General features: G+C 25.4%; 3 protein-coding genes across 4 annotated transcripts in view; all 3 read left to right on the forward strand.

Moving 5' to 3' along the window:
• Window positions 1-208: 208 nt before the first annotated feature.
• On the forward strand, window positions 209-6,325 carry LOC145844358 (serine protease 30-like). The gene is made up of 9 exons (XM_082951753.1): window positions 209-281; window positions 672-857; window positions 1,138-1,254; window positions 2,302-2,483; window positions 3,382-3,479; window positions 3,861-4,014; window positions 4,441-4,543; window positions 5,048-5,202; window positions 5,858-6,325. Exons 1-9 carry the CDS (start codon window positions 215-217, stop codon window positions 6,059-6,061), a joined length of 1,266 nt encoding a protein of 421 aa, XP_082807879.1. The 5' UTR covers window positions 209-214; the 3' UTR covers window positions 6,062-6,325.
• A 4,658-nt stretch (window positions 6,326-10,983) lies between these two features.
• LOC145844210 (sentrin-specific protease 8-like) lies at window positions 10,984-11,833 on the forward strand. The gene has a single exon (XM_082951582.1). It carries the CDS (start codon window positions 11,000-11,002, stop codon window positions 11,621-11,623), a length of 624 nt encoding a protein of 207 aa, XP_082807708.1. The 5' UTR covers window positions 10,984-10,999; the 3' UTR covers window positions 11,624-11,833.
• A 766-nt stretch (window positions 11,834-12,599) lies between these two features.
• The window catches only part of LOC145843793 (uncharacterized), a 50,871-nt gene continuing 46,715 nt past the window's right edge, over window positions 12,600-16,755 (forward strand). For both annotated transcript variants that reach the window (XM_082951021.1, XM_082951022.1), the window contains exons 1-2: window positions 12,600-12,657; window positions 16,313-16,387. In XM_082951021.1, the coding sequence (XP_082807147.1) occupies window positions 16,315-16,387 (73 nt within the window). In that variant the 5' untranslated portion in view covers window positions 12,600-12,657; window positions 16,313-16,314. The remainder of the gene's footprint in view (window positions 12,658-16,312; window positions 16,388-16,755) is intronic.

A 16,755-nucleotide genomic window follows, 5' to 3' on the forward strand; every position in this document is an offset into this window, starting at 1 on the left:
TATTAGTTTGATACATTAAAAACTATCAGAGTTAAATGATCTTGTATTTGTGACTTAGCAGTTCTATAACACTTTTAGTAACTATAAGTTTTTGTTCTTTAAAGTCAGTTGTTTTCAATTTTAAACCCTTCTAATATAAACTTAAAAGCTTATTTATGTACCTAAAACTTTCTAAAACTAAAAATTTTTATTATGGTTTGCAGAGAAACTTACGATGTTGTTTTTAAGCAAAGCTTTTTTAATTTTCATTTCTATAACTTTTGTAAGCTCCGTAAAACCTAGTAAGTTTTTGTTTTCTTTTTATATTAGTTTTAAGTTTCTATGTTTTTTAAGTTTAAAAGGAATACTCACCGAACAATTAACATTTTCAACTTTCTAAGTTTACATGAATATATTAAGCTTAAACCTAAGAAAACATGTTTTTTTCTGCCGATATATGTATGATTGTTCAAAAAACATTTTTTTATTACTTTTTAGTCAGACTTCTTATATATTTAGTAAATAAATGTTTGCTTTTTTTAATTATTGTGCCTTACGTAAATAAAAATTCTTTTTTTACTAAATTGAAATAATATACGCAAAACCACCTCATTAAGACGTTGTTACATTTAGTTTAAACCTGAATCAAGAACAACACTGATTTAAGAAACTAGATTTGTAGTTTTTCACAGACGGCAAGCGCTTTTACAACACTCTCTTCTTCTTCTCCGACTCTTACGGAGATCAGCACCCTGATTACTACGGAGATTATTACGAGGGATCCGCATACGATGACTCTTATTACGGTGGAGATGACTCTGAAGAAGATCAAGATGATTATTATGATGGGAATAGTGAAGATGGAGATTATGATGACTGTTTAGTTTTTTTTAATTCATAAAACATTTTTCGCAAAAAAGTTGTTTTTTCGTTTACACTATGTTTTATTATATACAAGTAAAAACTGATACCTTCGTTTTTACAAAATAAATAATAAAATTTTTAAATAAAGTCGCGAACACAATCAAATATAGTATTACAGCTTTTTTGCTAATATTTTGTTGAATAAAATTTGTGCAACTTTATAATGTTTTTTTTTTTGTTTTTAATCATTGTAACCACACCAGTTATCAGTTGTTTACATAAAATTTAAAACAGCAAGCTCAAATGGTTGGGGTGAATGTTCTAGAACATGCGGATGGGGAACTCAAGTCAGAACTCCGACAAAATCAGCTTCGGATTTCAGAGACTGCAAACTTAAAGATTGTCCTCAAGGTTTAAAAAATGCACGTTATTAAACAAAAATCGTTAACAATTATTTTGTTAACTTTCATGGCTACTTAAGTTATGTTAATCATGCTAACAAACTGGAATATTGTCATAGAGGTTTAAATGTATCAGTTGTTTAAATTAATTAACTAAGAAAGGTCTTGTTGTGATTAAATTTGTAGAAAAACACTTAAACACTAGTGACATCTACAACTTTTACTTATTTTCTACAACAAAATTATGAAGAACTTTTCTTAAATTAATGATACAGTCTAAAATTATATACAAGTTCCATCAGAAACCGCAATATTTGGTAAACAAATATAAATTTACGTAGGTGCATAAATTAAGCGGCAAATTTTTGATTGATTACTTTAGCTGTAGAACAACATTCTTATTAAGCTTAAGCTGCAAAATTTTATTAATGACTAAAAAAATACTTTTTTAGTATTAAAGCTAATTAACATAAATTTTAAATTCTTTAGATTAGGGCAAAATGCGTATTAATTTTTCAAAACTTTGTGTTATATACCATTTCTATAATTTATTTCAGACAAATTGTTGCAAAAAATATTACATTGGATACGAATTTAATTCATCAAAGTAACTTGTGATAAAGTGTATTTGAGCTAACTTTTAAAGGTTTTTTTTTTTAATTCAAGCCAGTTTTTTAATAGTTGTTTTATAATCTTCATACTAATATTGAAAATATAAGGCGGTTTTTTGAATATGCTTGTATTAAGTTTATAAGTAGCATTTAAAATAGAAGCCAGAAAAATTTAATAAAATTATTTCTTAAATTTCAAACATGCCCCAGGGAAAACAATATGGTATTAAAACTATACGCTTTTATATATTTAAATTTTAGAAACAAAATACTTACAATACGTACAAGTTTCACTAATGTTTTACACTCTAAAGTTCATTGCATAAAACATAACCAGTAAAAGTTGAAATGTTTTTTCAACTTCTTAAAATTTTTACAGAACTTGTAAAACCTGTCGTCAATTACCAGCACTTCATAAATTCTTAACAAGTTTTAAATTCTCACAGAAACTTGCACGGCGCCCTTCCACAAAAGATACGGACTCCGCAGCCATTCCTGTTGTGACGTAACACCTATTATGACGTCACAGCAAGTTTGCGGCGCCTCCTCACTACAAACAGGAGTGGGAAACCTGATTGGTAGGATTGTTGGCGGAAAAAGTAGCAAGGCTAAACGCTTCCCTTGGATGGTGAGTTGCTACTTAGGAGAAAACTTATGTTCTGTGACTATTTGAGTGATTAAGGTTTTTTTGTGTTAGTTACATATGACTGAATTTAAGGGGAAAATCATTTGTTTTTTACAGAAAACTACTTTTTTTATTAAAAGTTGTTTACTTGCTTGTTATAAAAGACTGTTTAAAACAGAATCAGAAAAGTATTTTTTGAAACTAGTACTTTCAAGCAAGTCTATATTTTATGCTAAAAAATTTATAAAGTCGGTTTTTGTCATAACATATATTATTTTGATCATCATGCTATTAATAATTTTACCGATTATAAAATTTGTTAAATAAATAAAAATGAAAAGTGGGAATGAAAGTAGATGATAAACAGTTGTTATTATACAAAATATACATAATAAACTAGTTTTTAATTTTCAATAAAACATAATTTAAATTTAATTAATAGGTAGGAATTAAAGTAGATGGTAAACATTTGTTTATAAAATTAACACACATGATAAGCTAGTTTTTAATTTTCAACAAAACATGAGTATAAAATAAAGGGTAGGAACAAAAGTAGACGGTAAACAATCGTGTTTGTTTATTTTAATTATGCTTTAATAAACTAGATTTTTAATCATGTATAATTAAAAGGTAGGAATAAAAGTAGAAGGTAAACAATCGTGTTTGTTAATTTTAATTATGTTTTAATAAACTAGATAAATAATCAAACTTAATTAAAAGGTAGGAATAAAGGTAGATGGCAAACAATCGTGTTTGTTTATTTTAATTATGCTTTAAAAAACTACATTAATAATAAAACTTAATTAAAAGGTAGGAATAAAAGTAGATGGTAAACAATCGTGTTTGTTTATTTTAATTATGCTTTAATAAACTAGATAAATAAACAATTATAAATTAAAAGGTAGGAATAAAAGTAGATGGTAAGCAACACTGCGGAGGAGTTCTTATCAACTCCAATTGGGTTTTAACTGCTGCCCACTGTTTCGTATATGATGGAGGGTATTTGTTTTGTTTCAATGTTTTTTAAATACATGAAAAACTATTTTTGTACCAAATTATTAGCTGAACTAACAACGTATGTATGATTAGCTTCAATTACTAAATTTAGGTACACTGATATGCTACACATGATGTCTTTTATTGTACTTGTTTATTGTAAAAAACAACTGAAAATTATTTTCTTAAGCTAATTAATAGTCTTTAAATAGCTCTTTTGTTAAACATTGAACTTTTAAGGTTTTTTAAATATATTTTTTTGATGGTTATAGTACAGCTAAGCGTGTACAAACTAACAAATACAAAAAAGTTATTCTTTAGAGCTATTTATTAAACAAAAACAACTCATATCGTTGTACAAAACAGCAACTTGAATTTTTTTAGCCGAACACAAGACCTTTCATCTGTTGAGTTGGTATTCGGAACAATAGATCTCGATGATACTCCGAGCACAAACAGAAATCTTCAAACGAGCGGAGTCAAGCAACTTGTGTACAAAGATTACAAATTTCCAAAGAACGATATCGCGCTGTTGAGGGTTAGTTGTAAAAAAAAGTTTTTCTATTCATATCAATCTAAAACTACTAACCTTAAAAATGAATTGGAGCATAACAGTAATACGTTCGTAGTACAACAATTTTAACTATCTTATTAGTAAAAGCATTTGTAACCTCTTCTAAAGGTTTTACAATCAAAACTAATCCGCAAAAAAATAAAGTCTGATATGACTTATTTGGTTAGATAAAGTTAAAAAAACCATTATGACCTAACTTAAGACCTCATTTTTACAAAGCACGTCAAATGAAACTTCGTTCGATAAAATCTTACAACATATATGCGAGCTATGAACTGTTCAAAATTTGTAACAAATTTTTCATTTTTTTCATCATTCCTATTTTCTTTAAAATTATTCTTTAGTATTAAAATGGATCACATAAAGTTAAAAGTTTTATTTACTCAACAGTTGACGAAAGCACCTCGATTTACGGACTACGTTCAACCGATTTGTCTTCCTGAAGGAGAAATTCTTCCTGATGACGCAAATTGTGTTGCTGCTGGATGGGGAGGTTTGTTTGTTTATTTTAATTGTTTTAGCTTTTAAATAGTTTAAACAAAAGGTTTGTGTATACTTTTATTACGAAGGAAAAAAAGTAGTTCACAAACATTTATAATAATCTGTTGTAACATATAAAAGAAGCTAAATTTTTTGAAAATATAAACACACAATAAACTTGGTTGGAAAAACCTAAAGAAAAAAGCCGTCTCAACTCTTTAAAAACAAAAACAACAGATTCAAAGATCATTCGTTTTTTCAAAACATTTTCAATTCCTATTGAAGTAGAGTTTTACAGCTTTTTTCTATGGTTTTTTTTAACCAATTTTATTTTACGTTCAAATTATTCTAAGCTGTCCAATTTCTCATTCAAAAAAAGGAATACTAGCTCTAAACGATCCATTCTGAAAATAAATCATTGTTAATTTAATTTCGTTTTAAGAGATTAGAAGTATATAATTATAAAGGAAAACATAATTAGTTTTTAGTTGATAGATCGTTATTTTTTATCAAACAGATAAAAAGGTCACAAGAAAAAACGAGAATATAATGGACGAAGTAGAAATACGCCTCCTACCGGATAAATTATGCGAGAAAGCTTACGGCAGAAGATTCTACAAAAATATGATGAAATGCGCGGGAAAAGTTAAGGGAGGAATTGACACGTGTCAGGTTGGTATCACGTGATAACAAATTTGTTGAAAAAATAATAAGGTTCTTTAATGCTATAAGGAGATATTTAAATAATACTTTATCTTAAGAAGTTCATTTTATAAGAGTATTACTAAAAAAATATTTAAGCGTAAAATGAGCTCTAAACTAAACAAATAGACGTGATATAAAATTTGTTGATAAAAAGTACAAAGTTTTTATTTCAAATGCTATGATAAGACTTTTTTATATAATGCCAGCTTGTCAAGTTGGTTTCATTTGATATAACTCAATAAAATAAAATCTAAGCTACTTGATTAAGCTTTAAGTTGTGTAAACTTTCACGGGAAAACCTGGTGAATAGAAATTGATAAATTATTATATTTTACAAACGGATATGATATTTTTGTTAAATAAGTTTTTTTCAATAGTGATAGGCTAGTTTATAGTTATAAACTTTATTTAAAATACATGAAATTTTAAAAACTATATACCTTGTGCTAAGAAATGTATATTATTAGTAAGAAATGTTTTAGAATTTTTTATTAGGTTTTTAAGAAAATTCTAGTAAAAGAAAATGTTTCATAAAACAAAAATTTAAAAACAAAAAAAGTTGTTTTTAGTTTAAACACTTTCAATTCTCAATCCGTTTATTATACTTTTTTCAATTACCTAGGGTGATAGCGGAGGACCACTGATGTGCCAGAGATGTAGTTCTTGTCAGTGGATAACCTACGGAGTTGTATCCTTTGGTGACGGGTGCGCACTCAAGCATAAACCCGGTGTTTACGTCATGGTGAACAACTACGCTGATTGGATAAGATCAGTCACTGGAATGCAGAAGAGTGACAAGACTTACAAGCAATGCACCAATCTTTAACTTTTTTTTAATAATAAGAAATAATATAAAAAAAGTTATATTTCTTTTATGTACCAATCTTTAACTTTTTTAATAAAAAAATATGCTTTATTGAATAAGTAATTTTATGTATTTAAAGTTATAGTTTTTACAACTATCTTATTGCCTTTTATTTTTATTTTGCAGAAACGTTTTGCTTCACATACGTAAAAACAACAAACTGTAAATATTTTTTGTAAAAACTTCTATAATTTAAAAAAATTTTGAAACTTTTTGTTGATAATTCTCAACAACCTTTAGCAACATTTTTTTAACTATAAAGTTTTGAACCATTTAACGAACTGACTTTGTTTAAACTACTTTCGTTTTTCTTTTTCAAGTTAAAAAACACTTTTTCATTTAGTAATCAAATGAGCTCAGTTTTTACTATAATTTAAAATAATTTTCTTTTTTAGATACCCTATTTAAATAAGATGAATATTTTTGAGCTAGTTGTTAGTTTTGATGGAAAGATATTTCATAGTCACTAAATTTTTGAAAAAATTATTACAAAAAACACAAATTGAAGTATTTCACTAAAAATTACGTCTGTTTATGAGGGAATTTCATTCAGTTATGAACTATTTTACTTACGTGATTGTATTTTAATAAAGTGTGGAGGTAAACACGGATTGTGTCGCAATTAGAGTAAAAATACTTGAATCTTAATTTTGCGTAAAATTTACGTTTTTAATGTTTAGAAAAAAAGGTAGCGTATAAAAATTTTTAATAGGAAAACAATTATCAGAAATGTATCTTTACGCAAAATGAAACAATTCTAGTTGCTTATGTTTATGTTTTTTTAATTTTTCTAATCTTTAAAGCTTGTTAGATACAAAGCAACCCACTTTATTCATTTTAAACAAAAAATTTGCGTTAGTCTATTTTTTTTTTTTTTGAAATCCAACACTATCAAAAAAAATGTCTTATAAAAAATAATCACTTTAATTTACACTGCATAACACCGATCGCAAAAATTGTAGTTTTGATTAAAACTACTGGTTCAAGACTCAATGCAGTTTTCAGTTTGCATATTATTGATAAAAATATATTTATAACTATTAAAAATAAATATGTTTTAACAAATTGTGACAATAATTAAACGTATTAAAAACAATAAAAATTAAGATACTCGGTGGTGACGCGTGGTATTTGGTTCGGGGGTGCAAAATATTAGCTTATGTTTGAAAAACCAACTTATTAGATACTTTGAAAAGCTTATTTAGTAAAACAAAAATACTACAGTTGAATTAAATCAGTTTTAAACGAAAACTAAGTCAAACTTTTTTGATTTTAATATTTTTAATATTAGAATAAGTTAAAGAATTGCTTTTATTTAGATTTTTTTACCCTAAGCGACGCCCCTTAACTATAAGTTTCTAATAATAATTCACCAATTAAATAATTTTTTTTAAAGTTTACTACTAAGATTTAATGTTTCAAAACAAACTAAGCTCTCTAACTATAATAGACTGTAGCACAGATGCAAAGTAATATTTTTTCAAAGTTTACTGTAGTTTTAAGACTAGCTTAAAATCTTATATTGGTTAAAGTAATAGTTAGCTTTCAAGAGTTTTTAAAATGACAAAATTCTGAATACTGAACTAAAGCTAATTCGCTATAGATTTAATTGTCACACTCATTAGATTAAATCTTGTCATAAATTTTCTGCGAGTTTTCATATTAATTCGGCAACTGTAGTTAGGAAAGAGCACAAACAAGATTGTTTGTACATTTTAATAACAAAGTTAGCTTTTACCGTAAAAAATCGTCAAAATAGTTTGTAATAATAGTGATATTAGGAAATTAAAGCTAAAGTTTAGTCCGATTTGCATATTTGCTGAATCAGCAATTTTTTATTATTAAGCTTTTGTTAATTTTTCATAAGACTTATTGTTTATCTTACTAGAATTAATATTAATATTTTTAAATAAACCTGAACTATGTAAGCTGAAAAAGTTTGACTCTAGTTTTCCTTAAGTTTCTTTGGTTAGTTTATTTATAGTTAGTTTATTTACTTAACAGTGTCCTTGTTTGATTTAATCATTTTGTTTAGTAACTTAAAATGTTTACTATACATTAATCTAGAAAAATAAAAAAGATTTCTGTTGATTGGTTTATTACAGCTATCTAGTTAATCACTTAAGTAGTTTTCTAAAGTTTATCATTTTTAGTTAAAAAACTGTTGTTTTACTTTAAATGTCTACAGTAAGTTTCTAATGAGTTGCAGTGAAAATAAATTAAAACTTTTATTGAAAAACATTGATTGTTGTTTATATAGGAAAAAAAAACTAAAATAGACTTATGTTTTTGATATTTTATTTTTTATCTACTCATTTAAACCCTTATTTCTAATCCACTCAAACATTTTAAACATTCAGCAAAAAATAAAGATTTAGTAGTTAAAATTAAATATAACAACAAAATCATATTTTATTTTTGCTGACCCAGTAAATTGAGTGACGGTCTCAGTGACCATTATGCTTAATATGTGAACAATAAATTTAATAGCCGTAATATTATCATTTTTTTTCTTATTTTTACTCGAAAATTAAAAAATACATTTTTATTCTACATTTCCTAAAACTAATTAAAAAATTGTTGTTAGTTTGAATTAGTTTGAACGCAAAAAAACTATATTTATCAAAATAAAAAGTATTTTTGTAACCTATAAAAAACTTTTGTTTAAGGAAATTCGATGAATAACCTTAAAACTTTTAAACATATAAAAGATTTACTATCAAAATCCACTCGCGTTCAAAATTCACCCGATTTTTTTTAATACTTTTTAAATCAATTTATCTTATATACTTTTTTATTTTTTATTTATTTAGTTAATGTTTATTTTTCCATATGACTGTTACCTATAACCCTTACCCTCGATGGGTAAACGGTTTTCTAATTCGACTGGGTTGATTTTAAACGCAGGTGGACTCGAACGTGTCCCATACAAAAACGTACCAAAATCAATGTAGTAACAATTAAACCGATGACAGCTAAAATCTACTGCTGAACAACAAAGTGTGAACTATTTTTAAATGTTGAATGTCTATAGTATTTTGATATTTATAAAATACTAGAATTAAACTAAATGCTACTTGAATTTCACTTTTAAAATATTTAATTAATTAAAAAAAATGTTAGCTAACATTCAAGTTATTGATAAAGCAGTTTCAAAGGTTTATTACAAAATGATGTTCTAATAGCTGCTATGAATATGAAAACAAAACTTTTAGTTAAGGTAACTATGAACTTTTTCTTATATATACATTAATTTGTTTTCAATGTTTAGAAGAGTTAAAACTATTTGTTAGAATTGAAATTCTGGAATCTAAAACTGAACTAGAACGGGAATTTAAACACTGGATAGTAAAATGCAACACTCAACAAACTATAATATCAGTTTTTGTTATATTTGCATAAGATAATGAAACATCAGAACATATTTTAGATTTCTAATTAATTGTTTACATTTTTTTATGGTAAATAACAACAATAACTTTATTCACTACTCTTTGCAAAGTTAAAAATTATATGAACAAAAGCTTATGTGAACTTTTTTAGAAAGATTTTAGTAATTAGAGTACAGTCATTAAGTATTCCTGAGATCTTAATTCCATTAATTTTCATATTTCTATTTGAATAAGATTTTAAACAACTAAAGATCTCATTTTCAAACGAGTGAAACATTGTTTTCTTAATAAAATTAAAAATTTATTATTAATCAATCTCCTTTTATTTTGTTTAAGTTGAGAACTTTGATTGTCAACTTTAAAGTATAAAGTACGCAATTTTCATATTTTAAAGTACTATGCATATTTTCCATAAATAACTTAGAAATAGTTACCTATAGTAATTGTTTATATAAATTTTATGTTCAAAAACAGAAATTCCTCCTCACTACATTTTAAATAGAAAGAAGGCTATTTGCTTCACTACTATTTGGTATATTTTTTGATCTTAATGTCATATTGAGTTTAGTATATACTTTTTAACCATTTTTTATGTTAAGCTAACAAATTAAACAATTTTAACTTTACCTGCCTTTGCAATAACTAGTACAAAAATCCTTTTCAACATAAAAAGAATAATGAGTTTTCTCAAAAAAAATATTTATTAATTTTTTTCAAATTCCCTTTAAAGCATTTACACTACTTTTGAAAAACATTATAAGTACTGTTCTAATAAATTCAAATAAAGAACACAAATATGGTAAGGTAAAGTTACTTCAAATATAGTTACTGTACCATTTTATGATTATAAATTTATCAAAGTATTTATGATGTCAAAAAAGTTGTCTATAGCTAAGAACCTTATTTTTTTGCAAAATTACTGAACTTATAGTTATAAAACATATAAATGTACCATAAAAAACTTTGAGAAAATTAAAAAACACTTGGAGAAAACTTGCTAAAAGTGTTTGGCAACCCTGTATACAACTTAGCACAGTTTTTAACCTTAAACCTTAGCTTTAAACTAAAAATAATCCCAAAAATGTGTACATTTAAAAACCTGTAAGAAGTTCAGAAAACCTGGAAGAAATTTTACAAAAAAATTTTGCAACCCAGCACAAAGCAAAAAAGAGATTAAATACATAATAAATACAAAATATTGTTTAATATACACTTGATCAATGAAATAAATATAATTAAGTCTCACAACTATGGCATCCAGTAAAAGTATATAAAACCAACTCAAAACAAGTAATAAAAGTTGAATCTTTAAAGTCAATAGTACACTAATTAAAATTTAAATAGCTTTTATTCATATCACCTTTAATTAACTTTTTGAAAATATGTTTACATACAATACCTTAGTTGTGACAAAAAAAAGTTGTGATTTTATTATTTTATATATTTTCAAAAATAACACTTTTTCATAACTTACAAAAGCTTTGTAGTTTTCCTTTGTTTGTTTAAAATGGACCCCATTGTGCTGAGCTATCACAACGTTTGCCTGAGAAAATCTGACTTGGAGACTTTACAAGGAAGAAACTGGCTGAATGACGCAATAATCAGCTTCATGTTCGAGTATTACCAGCAAGAAACTTACAAGCAACACTCTGAACACATACACTTTTTTGACCCTTCAGTTGTTCAACTCATCAAACAGAACCCCAGCTTTGCTGCAGACATCTTCCAACCTCATTTTGAAGATGACAACAAAGATGTGTTTCTGTTCCCAATAAACGACAACAGCGAAAATGAAGTGGGTGGTACCCACTGGAGTTTGTTGGTGTGTGACAAATCAGCCAGAAAACTAAGCCACTATGACTCTTCATGCTCAAAATCAAATCAACCAACTGCAAAGCTTGTGAGCAAAATTTTGTCTTCTACTGTGTTTAAAGGCTGTGTTTATTGCGAAGCGGATGCAAAAGTCCAGACAAATTCTCATGACTGCGGCGTTCACCTTCTCATGAATGCTGAAAAAGCCATCTCACAAAAGTTTGGTTTCAACAGAGCAAGGCTTGATGGGAACAGTTCGGAATATCGCAGCTATATTAAGGGTGTTATTGATAAAAAAACTGGCAACACTAAACAGTAGCTCCTTCTGGTTTCTTTAAACTTATTATGTACAACAAACTTATTATGAATTTAATTTAGACTTTGTCATAGGAAAAAAACTTCGTTATAATATTATAATATAAATTTATACCTAGCTGTAATATTATATTTATTATAGTCTTTATCTTAGTAAATTTAGGTTGTTTTGTGTTAGTTAATAGTTTAATTGATTTTTTATTAATTTGATACAGTTTAATATATTTTAGGAATCTAAAAAGTTATAAAATATTTATGTTTTTTCACTAAATTTTAAATATTTTAAACTTAATTTTTGGTTGTAATTAGAATTTTTTTCTGAATTAATTTTTAATATTGTGGGGAGTTTTTTTTAAGAAACAAATAATTACATAATTTTAATAACTTGTATTAATTAATAAACTATATCATTACTATTTTTTAATAATAAAGAAAATTTTCAAAAGTTAGAACTTTCCATCTTAACTTGCCGCTATATTAAGCTGAATCCAGCATATATAAAAATTTTGGCTTTGACTAAGTTGATTAATTAATTTTCTACCAAACTTATTTTGTCAGTTAAAAACTATTGTATGTAATTATAGCTAAGTTTTCACATTTTTGTTTGCTTTAAATTTTTGTTTAATTTACTTATGCTTGTTGTCAATATTTTTTTTCTTTAAAATTTTTCAAAAGTTAAAAAGCAACTATACCATAAACAGTCATTTGGGATAATAATTAAGTAATTAGATTATAGAAAGCTAATTACCTTTTCTGACAGCTAAAGTAGTAACAAGTAATTAAGAATGTGTTTTTAACTATTTGCTAAAAGATTACCTTTTTTAACAATTTAAACTAAAAGTTTCAGTTTTTTTTCTACATAATTTTGCAAATATTTATGTTATTTATAAGTTGATTAACTTTAATTGATTTATTAGTATATGAACTTAATTTAACTTTGAAATTTATACAGTTATAGCCACTAATATATTTATTTTTACAGATTATTACATATTAGTATTTTACTGTTAATGTAAATTTTTTCAATTGGAAAAAAAAGTAAGAAACTTTTATTTCATATAGCTTAGAAATGTTAATAATTACAAAATAAAGTAAAAAATTGAAATTAAAAATTTTACAATTGCAATAAACGTAAGTTGTATCTGTGAATTGTGAAATCAATATCTAATTAATTATTTTTTATACATTTGTTTAAAATGAAATATTAGCTAGTGATATTTAAATTTAATAAAATATTTTGTGTTTTTTACTTTTTGTTTTCATAAATACACTGTAATGTTAAGTTTACAAGCTAACAAAAATACACTGGTTGTGATTAGTTTAAGATATTTGAATTATAAATAGTATCTGAACATGTATTTGTTAATAATTTAATTAACAAACTAGTTTGAATATTTTACAAGGTTTTGCTTATGTTGTACACAGGGTTGCCACTTTACCTGGAAACCTTGAAAAACCTGGAATTTGACAATTTAGGCAAAAATAACCTGAAAAAACCTGGAATTTGAGAAATTAATAAAAAACCTGGAAAAACCTGGAGTTTTTAATAATTTTAACATTTTCAGTACTAAAATTTAAATTTGACACACAAAATCTATCATATAAATAAGATTTTTTTGTCATCATCAAAAACTTTTTTTATTAGAAAACGCATTTAAAGTAACTTTTCAGCATCTTTTAAATAATTTTGTACTATTTAACACAGTTACTTTTATAGAAACTAACTTAAAACTAAAAATAGACCCAAAAATGTTAACTTTTAAAAACCTGGAAGAAACTTAGAAAACCTGGAAAAAAAAAAACGAGTGGCACCCTGTGTACAGTAGAAAAATTATTTACAACTTTACCTGCTTTTTAATGTTTATTGAAAATTGGCTACTGATGTAGTTTAAAATGTTTGTTATCATTTATTGATAGGTCTGAGTTAAGTAATAAACTTGTACTACATAACAACTACACAACAAAAAAAGAAATTATTAAGTAAATAATGTACTACTAACTGTAAAATATATTTTTGATACAATGTACAAAGATTGTTTTTTATAAAGTTTTCATTAAAATAAAAACTTATAATTAAAAATATGCGTATATCATAAAATTGACTACTTTTAGGGGTATCTACTTATTTTATTCAAATTTAATAATTATTCTATATTTTATAAGGAACTAACTTAATAAAAAGTAGAATTTTACAAAATTAAAGAAGCAAACATCAAGCATGGAAAAAAAGATTTAAACTAAGTTGTTAATGTATTAAACTAAAATTACACTAAAAAACATTTTATGTCACAAACTATTGATTTGAAGAATAATATTTTAAAATTATAGCTCAAAACTTAAAGTGTTGGCTATGTAACTTAGTACTGATGTATTGATGAGATAAATGTAGCTTACTTACAACATTATTCTTGTTTGAGTAACTTTTTCAGTAGTGTTTTTCCTGAAAGCATTTGTATCACAATGCCAAAATTTTAAATTGATTTTTGATTAAGTTATTAATTGCTGTTTTTAAGTATTTTTTGTCTTCTAAATTCCAAAACTAAATTTTGTTAATCAATAAAGTAAGATTAAGAGTACAAAGTTTTAGAATAATAGCTAATTTAAGCAGTTATTTCTTTTTTTCATGTATTTTTTGTTTATCCTAACAATTAGTTTAAAAAGAAAGTTTAAGATTTTAAATAGCTGTATTTTGAATAAAGTTGGATTGAATATATAAAAGTTTTTAATAATTTAGTCCAAACTCTTTTTACTGAAAAGACACATCCATAATAATTGGAATTATGTAATTTGGTTTACTATATTTAAGTGTTACCTAGTACTTGACTTAACTAAAAAATAGTGAACTTCAGAAAAGTTTAAATCCAGGTTTCCCAACTGTTTTTTGAAATGGCCCCATTTAAAGAAATTAAAAAAGCTATGGCCCCCTCCAACAAGATTACTCAAAAAACTACCATAAAAAACTTCTAAGACCTTTTTATTTTTTGCTACTCATAATCAATTGCAAAATATCTAGTGTAGTTTTAAATTATGACTTCATGGCCCCCCTGTGGCTCCTTTACTGCTCATGCTCCCCTTTGGCCCCCTTGCTGCTCATAGACCCAGAATATCTGTCATGGCCCACTTTGGGAAACCTTGGTTTAAATAAATGAGTAAATGGTGTTACTAAAAATGCATTTACTTTGGCTAAGATTTAGAGATGAACATTTGTTTGGTTGAGAATAAGCTCTTATTAAATTACTAAAAATAAGAAAATCTAAACAGCGGAAGTTGTGTAGGGTGGAGCATTGGAGCAGATTATCCATTTTAAAAGATCAAAAAACTTATTATAAAGTTGTAAAACTGTTAAAATCATTATTTTTAAATCAACCTTTTGTTCACAAACAAGTTGTTGTAATCCTAGTGTTATTATTTTACCATGTTAATTTAAAAAAATATTGAATTAAATTTTAATTTTAATAGTTGCAAACTTTTCGTACCACCTAACAAAAACACCAGACATTGCCACATTTTTGACTTTATAAAGATTTGACATTATCATATCATTAAATATTATTTTTCTTAAATTACCTTTTTACAAAAGTATCCTAACTGAAATAAATTTATTTCATTATTTAGAATAAAATAAATAATTTAGATGAACTGTGATGTAACAAACAATGTATTTTGCATAATTACAAGTCATAAGTCTATTAATTACAGGACTATACGAACAAAACTAATATTACATGAAGTGTTTTTATTAAATTTGTTACAATTTGACTTTTATTGCTTAGTCTATCATTAGGTCATAGGGGGGTAAACCATGTTTTTTACAAGTTGATCTGATTTTATATAGTTTTTTTAAGCTTCAAGATGCTTTTTATCGTTTTAAAGAATTTTAATTATTTTTTGAGATATGACCAGTCAAAGTCGGGCCGCATAATAGGTTCCCTATGGGAAGGGATAACTAAAACAGCAAAAAAGACTATTTCATTTAAAATCTATCTCCTCCTACATTTTCCAAGCAATCTTCTTCAAACTTTCACAGTCTAATCTTTATACAATAACAAGAAAACTTTACTTTGGAATCAAATTTTTTTTTTCTAAAAATATAATTTTTTTGAAAAAAAAAACACTTTTTTTATAATTTTTGTCATAAAGTTTTTATTTTTTTAAATAACTAAAATTCTAGAATAACATTTATTTCTTTTATTATAAGGAACGTTTCCTGAAAATTTGAAGAAGATTGCTTGATAAATGAAAGAGGAGATAGATTTTTAGTAAATTAAATTTCCAAGAAAATTGACTTCAAAAAATTTGCAATCCTTAGATTTCTATTGGAAATTTTTTGCAAAAAATTAAATATCTTAATAGTTAAATGACATTTTTGAATTCCTTAAAAACTGGCTTGTAGTTTGTACTTAAAGCTTTCATATAAAAGCCAAAATAATTTTTGTAAAAAAATTGTTGGACCCCCCCTATGGCCTTAATCAATGCTTGATTTTTAAGTTAACACTGTTTATTAAAATTTTTACCAAACAACAATAACAAAGATTGGTACACAAACACCATTAACACTAAAATAGTTAATTTTAATTATATTTTTTTACAATTTAAATAAAAAAAATATCATTGAATCTGAACTTTATTGCTAAACATAGCATTACAAAACAAACTAATGCGCAATTTCTCAATATAATGCCATTTGAAACAGAAATGAAAAGAAGTAGAAGATCCAATGCAGGTGTTCCAAAGCTAGTATTTGACCCATCCAACCCCGAAACATACAGTAAATATGATATTTTTTTTTTGAATTAATTTTGATTGTTTTAACTTTAATTACCTTGCAATATGCATTATTATTTATGCAATAGGGGGTCACAACTATGTTTAATAGGCAAGGTTCAGATTTCAAAAAAGTTGTTGTCTGATTAAGACAGCTTTATTTAAATAACCTAAACAATCTATATTTTTTAATAGCATAAGGTTTTTAATATTATGTTTTTTTAGTGAAATTGTGATTGATGTAACTTAAATTTCAAGAAAGTTTTTGTTTACAAATTAACAGTGTGCAATAAAAGATCACCAAGATTTTTAACTAACAAGACCTAATGTTATAAAAATAGTTGCTATGCAATTCAGAGAAGTATAATTTTA

Source organism: Thalia democratica, chromosome 9 (genome assembly GCF_965202585.1).
Source record: "Thalia democratica chromosome 9, ktThaDemo2.hap1.1, whole genome shotgun sequence".
Taxonomy (NCBI): domain Eukaryota; kingdom Metazoa; phylum Chordata; class Thaliacea; order Salpida; family Salpidae; genus Thalia; species Thalia democratica.

Bases quoted from the DNA above. Each gene is read 5' to 3' on its own strand.
- LOC145844358 (XM_082951753.1), top strand. From the start codon at position 215: ATGTTGTTTTTAAGCAAAGCTTTTTTAATTTTCATTTCTATAACTTTT. The intron at 858-1,137 runs GTTTAGTTTTTT...AATTTAAAACAG, and splicing joins AGATGGAGATTATGATGACT to CAAGCTCAAATGGTTGGGGT. The intron at 4,544-5,047 runs GTTTGTTTGTTT...TTTATCAAACAG, and splicing joins TGTTGCTGCTGGATGGGGAG to ATAAAAAGGTCACAAGAAAA.
- LOC145844210 (XM_082951582.1), top strand. From the start codon at position 11,000: ATGGACCCCATTGTGCTGAGCTATCACAACGTTTGCCTGAGAAAATCT.